Source organism: Cucumis melo, chromosome 1, assembly GCF_025177605.1.
Source record: "Cucumis melo cultivar AY chromosome 1, USDA_Cmelo_AY_1.0, whole genome shotgun sequence".
NCBI lineage: Eukaryota > Viridiplantae > Streptophyta > Magnoliopsida > Cucurbitales > Cucurbitaceae > Cucumis > Cucumis melo.
In genome coordinates this window covers 8,198,958-8,217,203 of record NC_066857.1, presented here as the reverse complement: position 1 = coordinate 8,217,203, position 18,246 = coordinate 8,198,958, and the positions used below count along the sequence as shown (strand labels likewise).

At 33.5% G+C, this 18,246-nt stretch overlaps 1 protein-coding gene and 1 long non-coding RNA gene across 3 annotated transcripts; both read left to right on the top strand.

Annotated features, from left to right (window-relative positions):
* The first annotated feature begins 4,247 nt into the window (after positions 1-4,247).
* Positions 4,248-9,705, top strand: LOC103500039 (subtilisin-like protease SBT3.6). Of its 2 annotated transcripts, XM_008463223.3 has the most exons (4): positions 4,248-4,463; positions 4,604-4,742; positions 4,823-4,920; positions 9,368-9,705. In XM_008463223.3, exons 2-4 carry the CDS (start codon positions 4,606-4,608, stop codon positions 9,448-9,450), a joined length of 318 nt encoding a protein of 105 aa, XP_008461445.1. In that variant the 5' UTR covers positions 4,248-4,463; positions 4,604-4,605; the 3' UTR covers positions 9,451-9,705. The 2 variants fall into 2 exon arrangements, with proteins under 2 accessions (XP_008461445.1, XP_008461444.1); XM_008463222.3 differs by having other exon boundaries at positions 4,306-4,742.
* Positions 9,706-10,407: 702 nt separating this feature from the next.
* Positions 10,408-17,778, top strand: LOC127150736 (uncharacterized). The gene is made up of 4 exons (XR_007823283.1): positions 10,408-10,488; positions 10,575-10,712; positions 11,119-11,263; positions 17,600-17,778. It is a non-coding gene; the product is annotated as an uncharacterized LOC127150736 (long non-coding RNA).
* Positions 17,779-18,246: the final 468 nt, after the last annotated feature.

The following is an 18,246-nucleotide window of genomic DNA, read 5'->3' as shown; positions in this document are numbered from 1 at the left end:
ATTTATATAACAAAGGGTATAAAGTTACCATTTTTAGGCCATTTTTTAAAAATATTTCAGGTTTGCCCTTCCATATTTTTTTTCTTACTCGCGCGATTCGTTTCCTTATGTTATTTCTTTCATCGTCTTCCTCCTACTATTTCTTTATCGTTTTCCTTCTGTGATTTCATCTTTCATCTTTTCTATTTTTTCCAGGAATTTCTTTCCATCATCTTTCTTATTTTCAATTCTTTATTTACGTCGTTAAATCTTTCCATCGTTTTTCTTATTTTCCTTTTCTTTTTTTTTTCGCTTTTCCATCGTCTTTCTACTTTTTCTTTTTTTTTTTTTATTTTACGTCGTGTACAAAAAATAGCAAATCTAAAAGATTGTGTATAAATAATCTTGAAGAAAAATCATTTAGATTGGAATAGCCAAATGCAAACTATCGTGTAAAAAAAAGATCGTGTATAAAGAATTTTGAAAAAGAATCATTTAAATTGTAGTAGCCAAATGTAAACGATTGTGTAAAAAAAGTAAAAGATTGTGTATAAAGAATCTTGAAAAGAATCATTTAGATTGAAGTAGCCAAATGTAAACGATCGTTTAAAAAAATAAAAAATTGTGTATAAAGAATCTTGAAAAAAAATCATTTTTATTCGAGTAGCCAAACATAAACAATCGTGTAAAAACAATAAAAGATCGTGTTTAAAGAATCTTGAAAAAAAATCATTTGGATTGGAGTAGCCAAATATAAACGATCGTGTAAAAAAAATAAACGATCATGTAAAAAATGTAAACAATCGTGTAAAGAAATCTAAACGATCGTGCACCAAAAGAATTAAAAAAATCGTGTACTTAATTTTGAAAGAAAAATCATTTAGATTTGGGTCCTTAAATTTAAACAATCAAATGTAAACGATCGTGTAACTAAATTTAAAAGTAACTAAATTAAACGATCGTGTAACAAAATTAAACGATTTGGAATTGAAAAAATAAATTGTAGCCATATCTAAACGATCGCGTATCAAACAATAACCAAATCTAAATGATCGCAAATATATTACATGCACGTTGTTGACGGCGTGGTTGACGGGACATTTTTGATATTTTATATGGTAGACCCCTAGATTTTTTTCGTTTTTGGAATTGTTCTAAAGATCGTAAATATTTTACTGTTTTTTTTTTATTTCTGGAAAAGACTCATATTTTAAGCGTAGAAAAACAAAAATAATACGGAGGGTAAACTTTTCTTTTGTATTGGGCAAGAATTAAGAGAGACGCATTTAATAAAAGTCAAAATGTTACACCTCTTTCCTAATTAATTTCAAAACTCTCTTTGCTTTGTTTGTTTGTTTTTAAATAGTTTTTACAACTACTTTAATTAATCCCATTGGAATGTAATTCATGATTTATGTTATTTAATCTTTAGTCTCTGTATTCATCGTTAATTCTATCTTTGTCTAGTTGTTATTTTGTACTCATTTCTTGTTACACATCGATCACTAAGGCCTAAGGGTCCATTCGATAACGTTCCTATTCTCTGTTTCTTATTTCCTGTTCCTTGTTTCCTGTTTTCTGTTTCTTCCTTTTTTAGAACAAGAAACAGTAATACGTTTGATAACTATTTCTATTTCTTGTTTCTTGAAAAAAAAAAGAAACAGAAACAAAAGATGTGTTTGCTTACTTTTTCTTGTTTACTGATTTTCTTTTTGATTTATTTTTTATTTTTCACATCTACTTCAATTAAACATTAAACAAAAATATAGGTCTATCCATCAAACATAAAAAATAAAATTATCAAAAGTTTATTCATTTAATACGAAGAAGTATCAATGCACGAATAAAAATAATAACATAATTAAACATAAAATTGTATTTATCCTTCAAATGTTGCCAAATTTGATTGACAATATCATCTCTTACTCTGGCTATTTCTCTTACATGATGTTGATTGACTTCTTATTTCATCAATTTCAACAACCTCATCGTTATTTTGCGACATCTAAACTTTAATATTAATTTTAAAGTAAGTTATTATGTCTTCAATATTCAGAATTGAAAGAAACAAAACAAAATTTAACCTTTAACTCTACTACCTATAATGCTTAGAGAAAAATCCACAACGAAAGTCCAGATTCGCACAAAGAGTAAGACTAAAACTGTGGATCCGACGAAGAGGAACAGTCCAGTGAAGAGGAAGAGTTCGGGTTGTCAAGGAAGACGATGAGAGGTGAAGCGGAAGACGGTGTGTAGAGAAAAACGATGAGTGAAAAAGAAAGAGGATGATTATTTGGGGAAGACGATGGAGATAAAGAGGAAAATGAAACCAATAAAAATAATTAAGAAAAAGAAAAAGAAACAAATAAAAATAAGGAGATTTATTTTTAATAATGTATTTTTAAAAAATATTGTCAAAAATAGGGTAGAAGGCAAACTATTGACAAAAATAGAGTGATTTAGGCAAAATCGTGTACCACGTACACGACTTTGCTTGAAAGTCGTAGACGGGGTCCACGACTTCCATGCGTGGACCCCACTTTTCCTTTCTTCACATTATTTAATTTTTTTATATATATATATTTTAATATTTTATATATCGTGGACCCCACATCCTTTAAAAATATTTAGTATATATATATTTAATATTTAAATATTGTGGATCCCACATTTTATTGTTAAGATAATTAATAGATAATAGTTAATAATTAATATATATATATATATATATATTTAATAATTAATATATATACATATATATTAAATTTTCAAATTTCAATTTTAAAAGATATCTTTCTTATTAAATATTTTTTCAAATTTCAAATTTCAATTTTTAAAAATAAATTTTCTCATTAATTATCTTTCCAAATTTCAAATTTCAATCTTCAATTTTTTTTAAAAAAAGATGTATATTAACAAAATTTTCAAAAATATATTTAGAGATCGAAAATATATAAGAATTTATAGAGATTGAAATTTTAAAATTGGAAAGATCATTTTTTAAAATTGAAAATTTAATAACATATTTTGTTAATATATATCTTTTTTAAAAAAAAATTGAAGATTGAAATTTGAAATTTGGAAAGATAATTAATGAGAAAATTTATTTTTAAAAATTGAAATTTGAAATTTGAAAAAATATTTAATAAGAAAGATATTTTTTAAAATTGAAATTTGAAAATTTAATATATATGTATATATATTAATTATTAAATATATATATATATTAATTATTAACTATTATCTATTAATTATCTTAACAATAAAATGTGGGGTCCACAATATTTAAATATTAAATATATATATACTAAATATTTTTAAAGGATGTGGGGTCCACGATATATAAAATATTAAAAAATATATATATATATATATATAAATTAAATAATGTGAAGAAAGGAAAAGTGGGGTCCACGCATGGAAGTCGTGGACCCCGTCTACGACTTCCAAGCAAAGTCGTGTACGTGGTACACGATTTTACCTAAATCACTCTATTTTTGTCAATAGTTTGCCTTCTACCCTATTTTTGACAATATTTTTTAAAAATACATTATTAAAAATAAATCTCCTAAAAATAATTGAGAAAAATAAAAAGAAAATCAATAAAAATAATTGAAAAAAGGAAAATGAACCAATAAAAATAATTGAGAAAAAAGAAAAGGAAACCAATAAAAATAATTGAGAAACAGACAAATGAAACCAATAAAAATAATTGAGAAAAAGAAAAAGAAAAGAAATAAAAAGAATTGGGGAAAATGAAAACGAAACAAATAAAAATAATTGAGAAAAAAGAAAAGGAAACCAATAAAAATAATTGAGAAAAAAAAAAAAATCAATAAAAATAATTCAGAAAAATGAAAAAATCAAATAAAAATAATTGAGAAAAAGGAAAAAGAAACAAATAAAAATAAATTGAGAAAAAGAAAATCAGTAATTGAGAAACAGAATAAAAGAAAGTGCTTTTCTTTTGTTCCCAATAATTGTAAATGAGGAACGTTTCTACATTTTTTGAGAACGAGAAATGAAAAACGTTATCAAACACCTATGTTTCTTAAAAAATTGGAAACAAAAACATGAAACATAGAATAAAAACGTTATCAAACGAATCCTAAGTTTTTCTATATAATATTCCCTCCACCTCAATTTTGAGAGTATCGTTTTCATTACTCTCTTTATAATATTATTCCTCATAATATTAATTTATAATATTCATACTGACATTAAAGTTTTGTAGTTTTAATATTATATTTCTAACAATAAGGAATATAAATAAATCTGTTCATCGGTCATAGTTGACATTGCAATGTCAGATTCATAGAACAAAAAATATTTATAAAAAAAAAGAAAAAAAAAAGAAAAAAAGAAAAAAAGAAAAAGGAAAAGAGAGAAAATCCAGGTATTGGTTGATCTTTAAGGCGGCCTTTGACTCGATACAAGAGAAAGCTTTGTTCTCCCTTACGCATTCATCTTCTTCAACCATTCAGGTTTCAAATCCAATACACACATTTCTAATTCTCTCTTGTTCCTCCTATATTATATCATTCAAAACTTCTAATGGCCAATTTGAATGTTTCTCTCCTTTTTCTCTTCTCAATTTCTCTGAATTTGCATCTCTCTTCTGCAGCAATGTCCTCCCAATCCTCTTCCATTCCCCTCGTATCCAACTTCGATTCACCGGCTGTGCATATCGTTTACACCGAGAGGCCCCACAACGAAGCACCTGAGGCCTATCATATCCGAACCCTAGTTTCTGTTCTTGGCAGGTCCGTCTTATTCTTTGTATTCTGTAACTGGTCAACGCTGAAATTAGCGATGATTTTTGGTTTAATTTTTTGATTTGCAGTGAAGAAGCTGCTAGGGAGGCTCTTGTGTATAGTTATAAGAATGCTGCTAGTGGATTCTCTGCTCGCCTAACGCCCGATCAGGTTAAGGAGATTACCAGTAAGTCCTGCTCTTAACATTTTCTGATTAATTGATCGTGCTGTATATCAATTGCTGTAAATATTGAAGAATTTGGGATGGAAGATCATGATTCATGTGGAATAGCTGACCGTGATATATATGTTGAGCTTGTTGTGATCCCTACTTTTCTTGTTATGATAGGGTGTAGTGGTAGTTGTGATTAATTTTCTAATATTCTTGAGATGATTTTTTGCCTGGTAATTTGGGGTTAAACTAAAATTCTTGCACTCTTAAGCTTCATTCTAGCTACTTGATGTTGATTACAGTGGGATGTCTACGGGCGGGGTGGGGTTGGGGATGGTTTCTCCATTCCCTCTCCACTATCCCATTTCATTCAAAATCCTCGCGAAATTCTCTACGAATTTACCTGGACCGAATTCCCCACGAGAATTTTTCTCCATTCATACAAATATATATTTTTTTTAAAAAAAAACCACATTTTCTTGTGACAAGATATAATTAATAGGTTTAATTTTCATAATTTCTAAAAGAATCAATTTTAAAAATATTACAATGACGTATGATAATCATACTGTGAGTTTATGAGTTTGGCCATTTGGTGTACTGATATATATATATAAAACTCTTAGTTCATATATATAAAATCCATTTTTTTAATTAAAGATTATAGATTAAAGCCTTTGTAAGTTTATAAATTCATACTGTGAGTTTAGTCTTTGGTTATGCCTTTGTTAACATTGCTGGTTATTTATTATTTTTTATTTTTTGAGAAAAACATTTTTGCTTTAATCTCAAGTTAAAAGTGGTTAGGATTTTGCCATAAGCTGTAATCGTAAAGCACATGTTAATAATTGAAAGGTGTGAGTGTAAGGGTAAATTGACATTAATTAAAATAGTAGAGACAAGGAAGGGAAGTGAAATTTTCTCTACCCTTAGCTTCTTTGAACGTAGTAGGGATATTTGGATATTATGTTCATGGTCCACGATAACTTGTCCACCCCAATACTACCTCCAAGAGTTTTTTGTTTTCTCTTTGTTATTTGCGAGCATCTAGGAAGCTTACATTCATCTCTCTCTACTAATGTCATAAAACAACATCCTATAATATTTGGGTGGGTCTCATGAAAACTCCAAAAATATTAAATTTAACTTGTGACCTCTTTCTCCTTTATCTATAATGTAAAACATTGTGAAAGAAAAATTAAATTTTAAAAGTTGGGTAATAGTAATGAATAGCAATTTTAGTAATAATAAGCAAGTTTACATTTAATAAAATATAGTGAAGTCTGTGAAGTCTACAGCGAAATCTTCGTTGATAGATTTCACTATATTTGCATATTTTATAAAATTATGTTGTAATATATATTTAATATTTTAAACCTAATTACTATATTTACAATTATTCCAGAAAGTCATTAGGTTTGAACCCGAAGACCTTAACATCATCTTGAAGGAAAAATCTTTTGAGATTGGTTTTAATATCTTTCAACTTTTTGGAACCAAAAATATGAGAATTAAGTGCTAAATGTATTTTAGGGAAAATATGTTTTTGGTCGATAAATTTTAGGACTAGTTTCTATTTTATTTTTATGTTATAAAATGTTACACATCTATTTTTTAACGATTTTATTTTTTGTTTTTGTTTTTGATAATTAAGTCTATAAAGATTACTCCTATTTCTAAATTTCTTCTATTATCTACTTTTTACATATGGTTTAAAAAAACCAAGCAAAAATTTAAAAACCTAAAAGGTAGCTTTTAATTTATATATTTTTTTAATTTGACAAAGAATTCAACCATCGTACTAAGAAAAAGATGCAAATTATTGTAAGAAATAAACAATAAATAAACTTAATTTTGAAAAAAAACAAAAAACAAAATGGTCAACAAACGAAATTTTAGTTATTAAATAAAGTTTGGTTTCAATTTAAGGTTTCAAGATATTACATTTTTACCCTTGAGTTTTGTTTCAATTTGATTCATATATTTCTAGATTTTGAACCTTTATTTTTAACTAAATACTCACTGTTGTTAGTTTTTGGTGTTAATGTTTAATAATTCATTTAAAATGATATTGAAGTGAAATTTTAATTTTAATTTTAATATTAATAGGAATGAAAATTTTAGAAAATATTTTCATTGACAAACACCACAAATATTTTCAAATATAAGAAAATATCAATGGAAACTTTTTACCGTTTTGCTATATTGGTAAAGAAGTGAGTCATTTTGCTATTTATGAAAAAAGCCCCGAAAAACATGTGTTAATTAATCATTATTCTTTTAGTTCTCTCAAATTAATTAATATATTACTAAAATTAAAGATGATTAAAAATTTAGAGTATTTTGTTACACGATCGTGTTGGAAGTTAAACGATTGTATGAAAAGTTAGCCGATCGCGTGAGAAGTATATGGTCATTTGGAGGTAGAAAGTTAAACGATCGCGTAAGAGGGTAAACGATCGTATAGAAAGCTAAATAATCGCGCAAGAGGTTGTATGGTAAACGATCGTATGAAAAGTTAGTCGAGATTATGTAAGATGGTAAACGATCGCGTAAGAGATTGAATGATCATATAGAAATCTAAACGATTGTGTAGGAGGTTGTAGGCTAAAAGATCGTGATAACGTAGAAAACTAAATGATTATATGGTGCAAAAATCTGATAGTAATCATTTTTATTAGAAAATTAAAGAGTTAAACTTTACAAATATTATAAATAGAAAAAAAAAATTATAATCCAACAACCCAACCCATATTTTACATGTTGGGTTGGAAAATTGATTTGAGTTATTCGGGTTGCCAATCCATTAACTCGAGAATATTGATCGGATTGAAAATGTCTCGCAAAACAACTCAACTCAACCCATTTATGTCCCTAGTAAATAATTTTTGTTATTTATTTGTTTATTATTCTTGAAAAAAATTCATTTTATTTATTTTCACATGAGAATCAGCCCCATGTGCCGATATCATGATGGAAACTTACCCAAGATATTAAATAAGATCTTTATGGTTATATGTGACTAATTGAGGCAGACCAGGTGGGTTAAACTTTAGATACTTAAAAATGATTTATTATACTCAAATGACCACAGTTCAATGGCTTTGTCTTTGTTTCTCAGTTCCCCAATGAGTGAGAATCAAAATAAACCAAGCTCAATTAGCATATGGTATCGATGTTTGTTTGTAGTATTTTTATGGTAGTAAATACAATTTAGATGGTGTTTGAGACAATATGTGAATTATTATAGTTCTAAGTTATTATAATTTGTGTTTGAGATGTACATTAGTTTAGTTTGAATTATAATAATATGTTTTTGGTGTGTATACTATTTTACTTTGATTAAGAAATAGTAAACAGTGTAACAAAGAATAAAAAAATGATAAATGTCAAATAGAAAAAGGGTAACAAATATAGTAAATACTATAGCAAATTGAGAGTTTTGACATATTGTTTATTGTAGCTAATTGGAGACTTTTAAATAATATTTATTGTAACAAAAGGTGATTATTATAGTCTTAATAATCTTTGCCCTAAACAGCCCTTAAAAGATAATGCTCGGTCATCTTATTTGAGCATAAGTTTCAAATTTCCTATTCTTAAACCTCCATCTAATCATCTTAATCTTTAAATTACATACCATACTTTTGTTTGATAACCATTTGATTTTGAAGGTTAAAGCTCAGATAGATTGTTTATGGAAAAAATAATTTTCAAGAAAATAATTTTTATTTTAACTCTTTCGATAAAAACGATTTAAAATATCCATTTTGAGTGGTTATCAAAAACTTTAATTCTTTTAAAATGAGTTATATCCTAAACTAAATGCTCAAGAATATATATCAAATAAGTTTATAAATACTACTATCTTTTTTTATTTATCTTTGTTTTGTTATCTATCTTTTACTAGTGTTTTAAAAAACCAAACAAGTTTTAAAAACCCCAGATAAAGTAGTTTTTGAAGAATTGTTTTTGTTTAAAATTTGGTGAAGATTTCAAGTCTTTAGTTAGACAAGACAAAAACATGTGGTAAAGAAGTTGTAAAAAAAAACATAATTTGCTAAAACATTTAGATTGTGATATTATTAAAGGTGAAATCTTGTACATAAATCAAAGCATTGTCATGTTGTATGTATTAATCTAGTCTGTATAGTTAATATACATTTTCTTCAAATGTTTAAATTTTATATTTGCGAATGTTTGAGTTAAGCTGTTTGATCTTACGATATTTTGGTAATCAGTAAGATTTTAATTCTTAAGAACGTAGTTAATTACCATACATTGAAGTCATGTCCCTTTTAGCACTTGGTCAATTCATAGGGTTGGTCGGTCAAGCATGCATGGGATATCCATAGCATCAATCAATATGTGATATTTCTCACGGTTGTCAATAATGCGTGGATATTATCTTAGAATGTGTTTCTTAATTATGTAACTATTTTTTATCTCGAAACTTTGGTAGAACAACCTGGAGTTTTACATGTTGTCCAAAGCGGTAGCAATAAGCTGCATTCTGGAGGAGGTGGAGTAGCAAGGCTTCACTAGAACAACACGTCGGGTTCTCTCTCCAAATATATATATATATATATATATATATATATGTATGTATCGGTTTGTTGCCTAAATAAAGTATGGTTACTGTATATTGGCATCTTACTAAATTACTCAATTTTACATTTGTGTTTCTAAACACTTCTGCTTCTGCCTTTTTGCAACTGACAATTAAGCCAATGATTTGCCTTTGCTTGATGATCAATATTTAGTCCAAAATTCCATCCTTCATGTATGGAAGTACTTCTACTTTTGTTCCATTGAAATATTATTTATTTTTAAGATTAAATTGTTAAATGTTATTGTTAATTTCTAAACAGTTGTTTGATTTCTTGCGTATGACTTTTTGGAATATGAAAAAGATAATTATTGTCTGGAGAAAATCATTCTCGAAATATAAAGAGATAAATGTAATTTTCTAGAAGTCTATTTCCTAGGTGATTAATTATAACAAATTTTTGAATTCCAACTGTTAGTTTTATGTTTCTGTTACATCCTCTTCTAAACACTACAGGGTAGAAATCTCCATCGTTGATAACCTAAATTTACAAAGGCAAAGAAAGTCGAGAGATTCATTCAGTGAGTATAGATAATTACCTTTATTTTTGTTTTCTTTTAGAAAAGAATTTCAATTTTTTGCAAAAAGTTGACTCCAACCAAGGTGTAATAAATGAGGTTGACGAGGCATCTTCTGGGTCATCTTTCACTCAATCTACCTCAATAAAATATTCTCTTGCTTATAGGCTCCCCTTCCTTGCCTGTTTTGTCTTTCATCTTTGGGTCTAATACAAATAACACAAAATAGGCCCCACAACACCTATAAATTAAATAGAGGTGTCCTCTAGCCTTTGTAAGCGAAAATATCTGGTAATTCCGACTCTCATTGCATTATTTGTAAAAAAGTCAAATCATCAATCTAAAGATTGTTAATACTGCACTAAATATCATATTCCTAATCATTCCAAACAAGATTGTTGGTTTCAAAATAAAATGGAAAAAGATGCGAAACAAATTTTGCAAAAGAAGATGAAGGTAAGCAATTATTTTTTTGTACAATTGACCAATCTAAATCTCATGTATATACTGCTTAGATGATAGTTGCAATAATCATATGACAGGAAATAAGGACTTCTCTGTGAATTAAGTTTGATCAAAGTTTTTAACTCTCAAGTGAAACTAGGCAGTGGAGAAATGTATAGAACAAAAGGAAAAAGTGTCATTATGTTAGTTGTTCACACCAAGAAAGGAGATAAAAGGTACATTTCAAATGTTCTTTATATTCCTAGCATAACTCAAAATCTAGACTGTTGGTTAATTGCTCCAAAACGGATATGCAGTTAAATTTGATTGAAGGAAAATGCATTATTCTTGATAAGAAAAACGATTAGATAGTAGAAAAAGTTAATATGCCTACAACAAAAGTCTTCCCGCTCATGATGAAAGTAGAAGAAAATTTAGCTTCCAGAAAGGAAGAACCAGAAGCGAAAAATTTATTCGATGTAATGGTCAGTGGGGATTCAGAGAATTTTGTTTCCCAACCTTCTCGTCAAGTTGAGAATTTTGGATTTAGGGTTTAAGTTAAGTATATATAATACTGGGTATTTTCATCATTTGACTCCCACCAGAGATTAATAGATTGACTTGTGTTTTTTGGTGCTATAGCAGTTTCCATGACTATGGCTGCTGGATGGTGCTTGTTGTGGCCGTCGGCATCTGTAGTAGGAGATGTTTAATCGAATGTCATACTCATCATCATAGAAAGGATGCCAAATTCGATCGGAAACATAAGGGTAACTGAAACAAAATGGTACACACAAGAAATATTCCCCCCTCTCAAAATAACTGTCGTCCGTATTTGAATTGAAATCAAAATATGTTCTAAAACATTAATTGCCTGATTGGTAATCTGTATATTTTCATTTTTTAAAAGAATTAGTTTTTTAAGAAATAATTGTTTTTGGTAACTAATTCAAGAAACTTATTTTCAAGATAATTACGAAGAAAAATTAAAAAAAAAAGAAAAACAAAGAAGCTTAGAAAAAATACATTTGGTATTTTAAAACTATAAAACTAAATCAATTACTCAATCGAACTATTAATGTATATTTTGTCCAAGAAAATGGAAGATATTATCTTATTTTATTTTGTATTATCTTGTATTATTTGTTGCCTTTTTTATTTCATTCAACCTTGTATTTATACCATCTTTTCCTTGATGTAAATATACAAAAAAACAATATTCATCTAAATAAAATCACATGGTATCAGAGCCTCTTTAAACTAGGTTACTGTTCAAACCGCCGCCGCCGCAACCCATCCGATGCCCGCTTTCGCCACCGTCAACAACCATCCGAAGTCGCGCCACTCTGTGCCTTCCAGATCTCCGCGAACCCGACGCCGCCCCTGTCTTTCTCTCCTCTTCTCTGTCCAGTCGTCGGTCGTCCCCATCTTCAACCGAACGCCAGCAGCCCTTCACTCCGTCGCATCTCCGTCTACCCAAGCCGTCGCGTCCTCATTCGTCAAGGAGCTGATCTCTTGTCGTTTCTTTCGTGCGTCTGCGTCCAACCTCCGCCGCTCGTTGAAGCCCCACGTTCGTGTTGTGGTCTCTTCTTCCCCGTGTGCCGTCCGACGGAGCCCAGCCACCGCCGTCGCTTTTCTCCAAGCCGCGCACGATACTCAGAGCCGACCCGAAACCATCTCGCCGACCCGGATCCTAAAAAATCCACTCCTCCACACAGATCCGACGCTGTCTCCTCACAGACCCGACCAGAAACCATCAGATCCGACGCCGTCCTTCACAGACTCGCGGTTTTCCATCCGATCCGAAGCCGGCCCGAAAACCATCTTGCCGACCTGGATCCTGAAAATCCTCTCCGTGAAACCCGACCCAAATTATCTTGCCGACCCGGATCCTGAAAAAAAAAACACTCCATCTCCGTGAAACCCGACCCGAAAACTGCTCTATTTTTATTTAATTATTTTTTTTCGCTGACTTGGTTTTTTTTTTCTCTTGTGAGTAGATGGAGAAAAGTGAAATTGCTCGTCCAATTAGCACAATTCTTGATGGCTCTAATTATATTACATGGGCCAATCAAATGAAAAGCTTCTTAATTGGACGAAAATTATGACGCATTGTCACGGGAGATATTACCAAACCAACCAAACAAGACAAGGAAGATGATAGCAAATTTATAGAACGCCTTGAAGAATGGGACAGCAAAAATCATCAAATTATTACCTGGCTTAGTAACACGTCAATCCCTGCTATCCACACACAATATGATGCTTTTGAAAACGGTAAGGAGTTATGGGATTTTTTGTCCATGCGATTCAAGTCCGTCGGATTAGCGCATTACTATCAGTTGCACAATAGCCTTGTTAATCTTAATCAAGAAGCTGGTCAATCGGTTAATGAGTATCTAGTCATGCTTCAACCTATATGGACTCAACTTGATCAAGCTACAATTAGTAAAGATCATCTTCGTCTTATTAAAGTCCTTATGGGACTACGTCCAGAATATGAATATGTTAGAGCTGCCTTATTACACCGCAGTCCCCTGCCCTCATTAGATGCCGCTATCCAATAAATATTATTTGAAGAAAGACGTCTTGGCATCAATCTCTCTAAACATTCTGATGCTGTTCTTGCCAGCACTTATTCACCACCTGGAGCATCAAGCACATTTTATAAAAATTGTAAGCTCACTGGTCATAAATTTATTAATTGTCCTAAAATAGAATGCAGGTACTGCCATAAGTCAGGCCACATCCTGGATAATTGTCCCATAAAACCACCTCGACCTCGCAACTATTCTACAAGAGCAAAGAACTTTACTAAACCCAATAACTCCTCTGCTGCTACTGTTGCTCCGAATAATTCCACCACCCCCAGTTTCAGTAAGTGATCTTCAAAGTTTACTAAATCAGTTGATTTCATCACCTTCCTCTGCACTTGCCGTCTCACCAAGTAATCGATGGCTTCTTGACTCTGGCTGTTGCAATCATATGACATCTAATTACTCTCTTATGAACACTCCTAGTTCTACTAAATCTTTACCTCCCATTTATGCTGCTGACGGCAATTGTATGAATATCACTCACATGGGCACCATCAATACCCCTAGTTTGAATCTTCCTCATACTTACTGTGTCCCAAACTTAACCTTTAATCTAGTATCTGTTGGTCAATTATGCGACCTTGGCTTAACTGTCTCTTTTTCTTCTAATGGTTGTCAGGTTCAGGATCCACAGACGGGACAGACGATTGGGACGGGTCGCAAAGTGGGCAGATTGTTTGAGCTTCTATCACTTCAGGTTCCTCCTCCATCCATCTCTGCCCCTGTCACTGACTCTGATACATATCAGTGGCATCTTCGTCTTGATCATGCTTCTCCAGAAAAATTGCGTCATTTAATCTCCATTAACAATTTAAATAGTATTACCAAATTTGTCCCTTTTAATTGTTTAAATTGCAAACTTGCTAAGCAACCTGCTTTGTCATTTTCTAAATCCACTTCTATTTGTGATAAACCTTTCGATTTAATCCATTCTGACATCTGGGGGCCTGCCCCTACCTCCATTATCCATGGTTATCGTTATTATGTGTTATTCATTGATGATTTCTCTCGATTTACATGGATTTACTTTCTCAAACACCGCTCTGAATTATCTTGCACTTATATTGAGTTTGGTAATATGATTCGTACCCAATTCTCTTGTCCCATCAAAACCCTTCGCACTGACAATGCCTTAGAGTATAAAGACTCCACTCTTCTATCTTTTCTCTCCCAACAGGGCACTCTTGTTCAGCGCTCCTACCCTCACACTTCCCAACAAAATGGACGTGCTGCGCGCAAACATCGCCACATTCTTGACTCAGTTTGTTCCCTTCTTCTTTCTGCCTCATGTCCTGAGAAATTTTGGGGTGAAGCAGCTCTTACATCCGTCTATACTATTAATCGTTTTCCTTCCTCCGTCCTTCAAAACATCTCTCCATTCGAAAGACTATATGGTACTCCTCCTAACTATTCCAACCTTAAAGTCTTTGGTTGTGCTTGTTTTGTTCTCCTGCATCCTCATGAACACACTAAACTTGAATCTCGTGCCCGCCTCTGCTGTTTTCTTGGCTATGGCATAGAACATAAAGGTTTTCATTGTTGGGATCCCCTTTCCAACAGACTTCGTATATCTCGCCATGTCACTTTTTGGGAGCACACTATGTTCTCTCATTTATCCTCCTTCCACGCCTCCTTCTCTAGTCCTCAATCTTTCTTCACTAACACATCTATTGATCTTTTTCCTCTCTCTGAGTCCATTCCTGATAATGAGCTTGCTCAATCTGCACCTACTTCTGCAACCTCGGACCAGTCGTCCATCTCTGATGGGAATCCTGACCCTCCTCCAGACATCCCTCCTCGTCGTTCTACTCGGGTAAGGGAACCTCCTATTCATCTCCAAGATTATCACTGTTTCTCTACTATTGTTTCTCTTATTGAACCTACCTCTTATCAAGAGGCTAGTACTGACCCTTTATGGCAGAAAACGATGAATGACGAATTACAGGCTCTTGAAAAAAACGCACACTTGGGACTATGTTGACTTACCTCCTGGTAAAAGACCCATTGGCTGCAAGTGGATCTACAAAATCAAGACTCACTTTGATGGTACTATTGAGCGTTATAGGGCTCGTCTTGTAGCAAAAGGGTATTCCCAAGAATTTGGTATTCACAATGAAGAAACATTTGCTCCTGTGGCTCGGATGACATCTGTACGTAGTTTACTAGCTGTTGCTGCTGCCAAGCAGTGACCTCTTCTTCAAATGGATGTCAAAAATGCTTTCCTTAATGGGACTCTTTCTGAAGAAGTGTATATGAGGCCACTAGTAACGCCCCGAATTTTCGAGGTAAAATTTTAGCATTTTATGTGAATTTTTCGGGATTTTAAAATTTTGGTAAATGATGAAATAATAATATAATATTATTTATCTTATTATTATTATTTATTATTATCTTTATAATTTAATATTAATACCTTTATTTTTATTGAATATTATATTCATTATTTGATATTAATATTATTATAATTAATTAATATTAATATTGTATTATTAATTTTATTATTATTATTTAATATTTTTATTATTATTATTTATATTTTTATTATTTTTATTTATTTATTTTGTTTAATATATATATATATATATATAATAATATTTCTTTTTAAAAAAACCCTAACCGCGCGCGCGACTGCACCCCCCCCCCCCCCCCCCCGCCGCTTTGACTTCACCTTCTTCTTATTTCACCTAGCGAGCACCGCCGCCGCCTCCCACCATCCTCTTCCGTCACGCACGCCTCCGCCTTCGTCCGCGTCTCCTCGTCTTCTTCCGTCGAGCTGCGTCCCACGTCGAAGCTTCACCTGCAATCGACGGCGTTAGCCGACTGTTGTCGTTGAGCCCCCCGCGACAACCGAGCTTCTCACCGCTCCTCCGTTCGACACCGGATCTGTCTCTAACGCCAATCGCCGCCTCCGGCGCTTCCTTCCCCTCATCCCGTGTGCCCGACGCAGACAAAACACCAAGGGGCTGCCTTCTACCGCCGTCGTTGTCGGAAGGAGAAAGGAGTTAAACCCGAGCCGCGAAGTGAAGCCGACCCGAGCCACGAATCCGAATCGAGCGAGCCGCGAGCCGAGCCGCAAGCCGAGTTGAGCCGAGCCGCGAGCCGAGCCGCAATCCGAGTCGAGCCGAGGGTGAGCCGAGCCGAGCCGAGCCGAGGGTGAGCCAAGCCGAGTCGAGCCACCTAAGCCATATTTTTCTCCCTCCACTTCGGGTCACGGTGAGTCTTCGATAAGGATCATTTTGGTAATTTACCCAATGTTGCTATAACCGTTTCGAGTTTGAATATTAGAGTAAGACTGGGCCCTATCTTTCGTTCCTTGAAGGTAATAGGGGTTTGACGTTCAAGTTCACGGTCCCACGGCAAGTTCATTTGGGGAATAGCTCCCTTTACTCGGGTAAGCCGATGTTATTGTTTCGAATGAATTAAAAAGGCGACTTTTACTGATGTCATCGTTTAAACCCTGGTGTTTTCATTTAGGTGGATCTGTTGAGCGTGGACTCGATCGAGGGGCATAACCAAGTATCAGGTAAGGGTTTTCCTACTACTGGACCTCGGATCAAGGCTGGAAACGTAGTAATCCATAGGGGATTACACGTTAGTAACTGTACTGAATAAATGTATGTGTGTTTGACTTTTAAGTATCGTTGCTATGCTCTTGTCTGATGTAAAGGTAACGCGACCGCTAGTTGTAGCTTGTGTGCCATCGGGTGTAAGGAGTTGTTTACAGATATACCCCGATGCCGGATGTTTGGTATAGTATAGTTATGTTAATGGGCTACGTTGTGGATTGGAATTGTATGTCGATGGACCTTAAAGTTTTACGGTTAGGTACGTGGTAGTCTTTTGTCTGGACATTGATCATGGAGTTGGTCGTGGAAGGACGGTGAGTCTGATTTTGATTGACTGGTTGACTGGATCTAGGGATTTTCACAATGGTGTGTGAATTGGAAACGCATATAGCAACTAAGGATGTAGTTGTTTAAACCTATACTATCTGACTGGCGAAGCCTATGGCGAAATTGTAATATGAACGTTGTTGGGATATGACTGTTGTAGACGGTTTAGTATGGACTGAGGGGTAGCGGTTAGCTTTATCTATGGGGTCGTGTACCTTACGGATATGTGCATCCTTCGGGAGCATTAGACTGATATGTGCATCCTTCGGGAGCACTAGACTGATATGTGCATCCTTCGGGAGCACTAGACTGATATGTGCATCCCTCGGGATCACTAGACTGATAGGTGTATCCTTCGGGAGCACTAGACTGATATGTGCATCCTTCGGGAGCACTAGACTGATATGTGCATCCCTCGGGATCACTAGACTGATAGGTGTATCTTTCGAGATCACTAAACTGATACGTGCATCCTTCGGTATCACGAGACTGATATGTGCGTTCTACGGAACCACTAGACTGTTATGTAGGGTACCCCTGAATAGGAAGTTAACTGTTGTTCCCTAATGGGCCCAGTAGTGGGTCCCTTACTGGGTATATTTATACTCACCCTTCCTCTTCTTAAATTTTCAGGTAAGGGTACAGCGAGGGGCAGACCGACGAGGGGCAAGAAGGATGCGTGAAGGCCATATGGACGCGTCTAGTTTTCTTTATGCTTCCGCTGATATATTTTGTTAGGACAGTTGGTTTTGTGATTTGAGTTTGATGACTTGAGTATTGTATTTGAAACTCTCGTGACTGTGATTTAAAATAGGGCCCGAAACTGCTTTTGTAATACTTCTAACGTTTTAATGAATCGTAATCGGTCTTTTATGAGTTTTTGTGCTTTGTGGTCGAGTCTTAGTACTGAGTAGTGACCTCAGCTTAGTCCAGAAAGTTGGGTCGTTACAGTTGGTATCAGAGCCTAGGTTTTAGGTTCTGTAGACTGACTTATGATGTGAGTCTGTGTTTTGTGTCCTTATGGCTAAAACGATCCTTGCCACTCGTCAGATACGCTCTCATGAAATTATATGTATAACTCTATATGCATTACCTTACCTAAATTAAACTGCGAAGTAAATTATCACTTATGACTAAAGGGATCATTGGTGGTTGTTAGGGGAAATGCCGCCAAGGTGGGGTGCACGTAGGGGTGGCCGAGGAGGCCGAGGAGGCCGAGGAAGGGGAGCAGGACGTGTTCAACCTGAGGTGCAGCCTGTAGCCCAAGCCACTGACCCGGC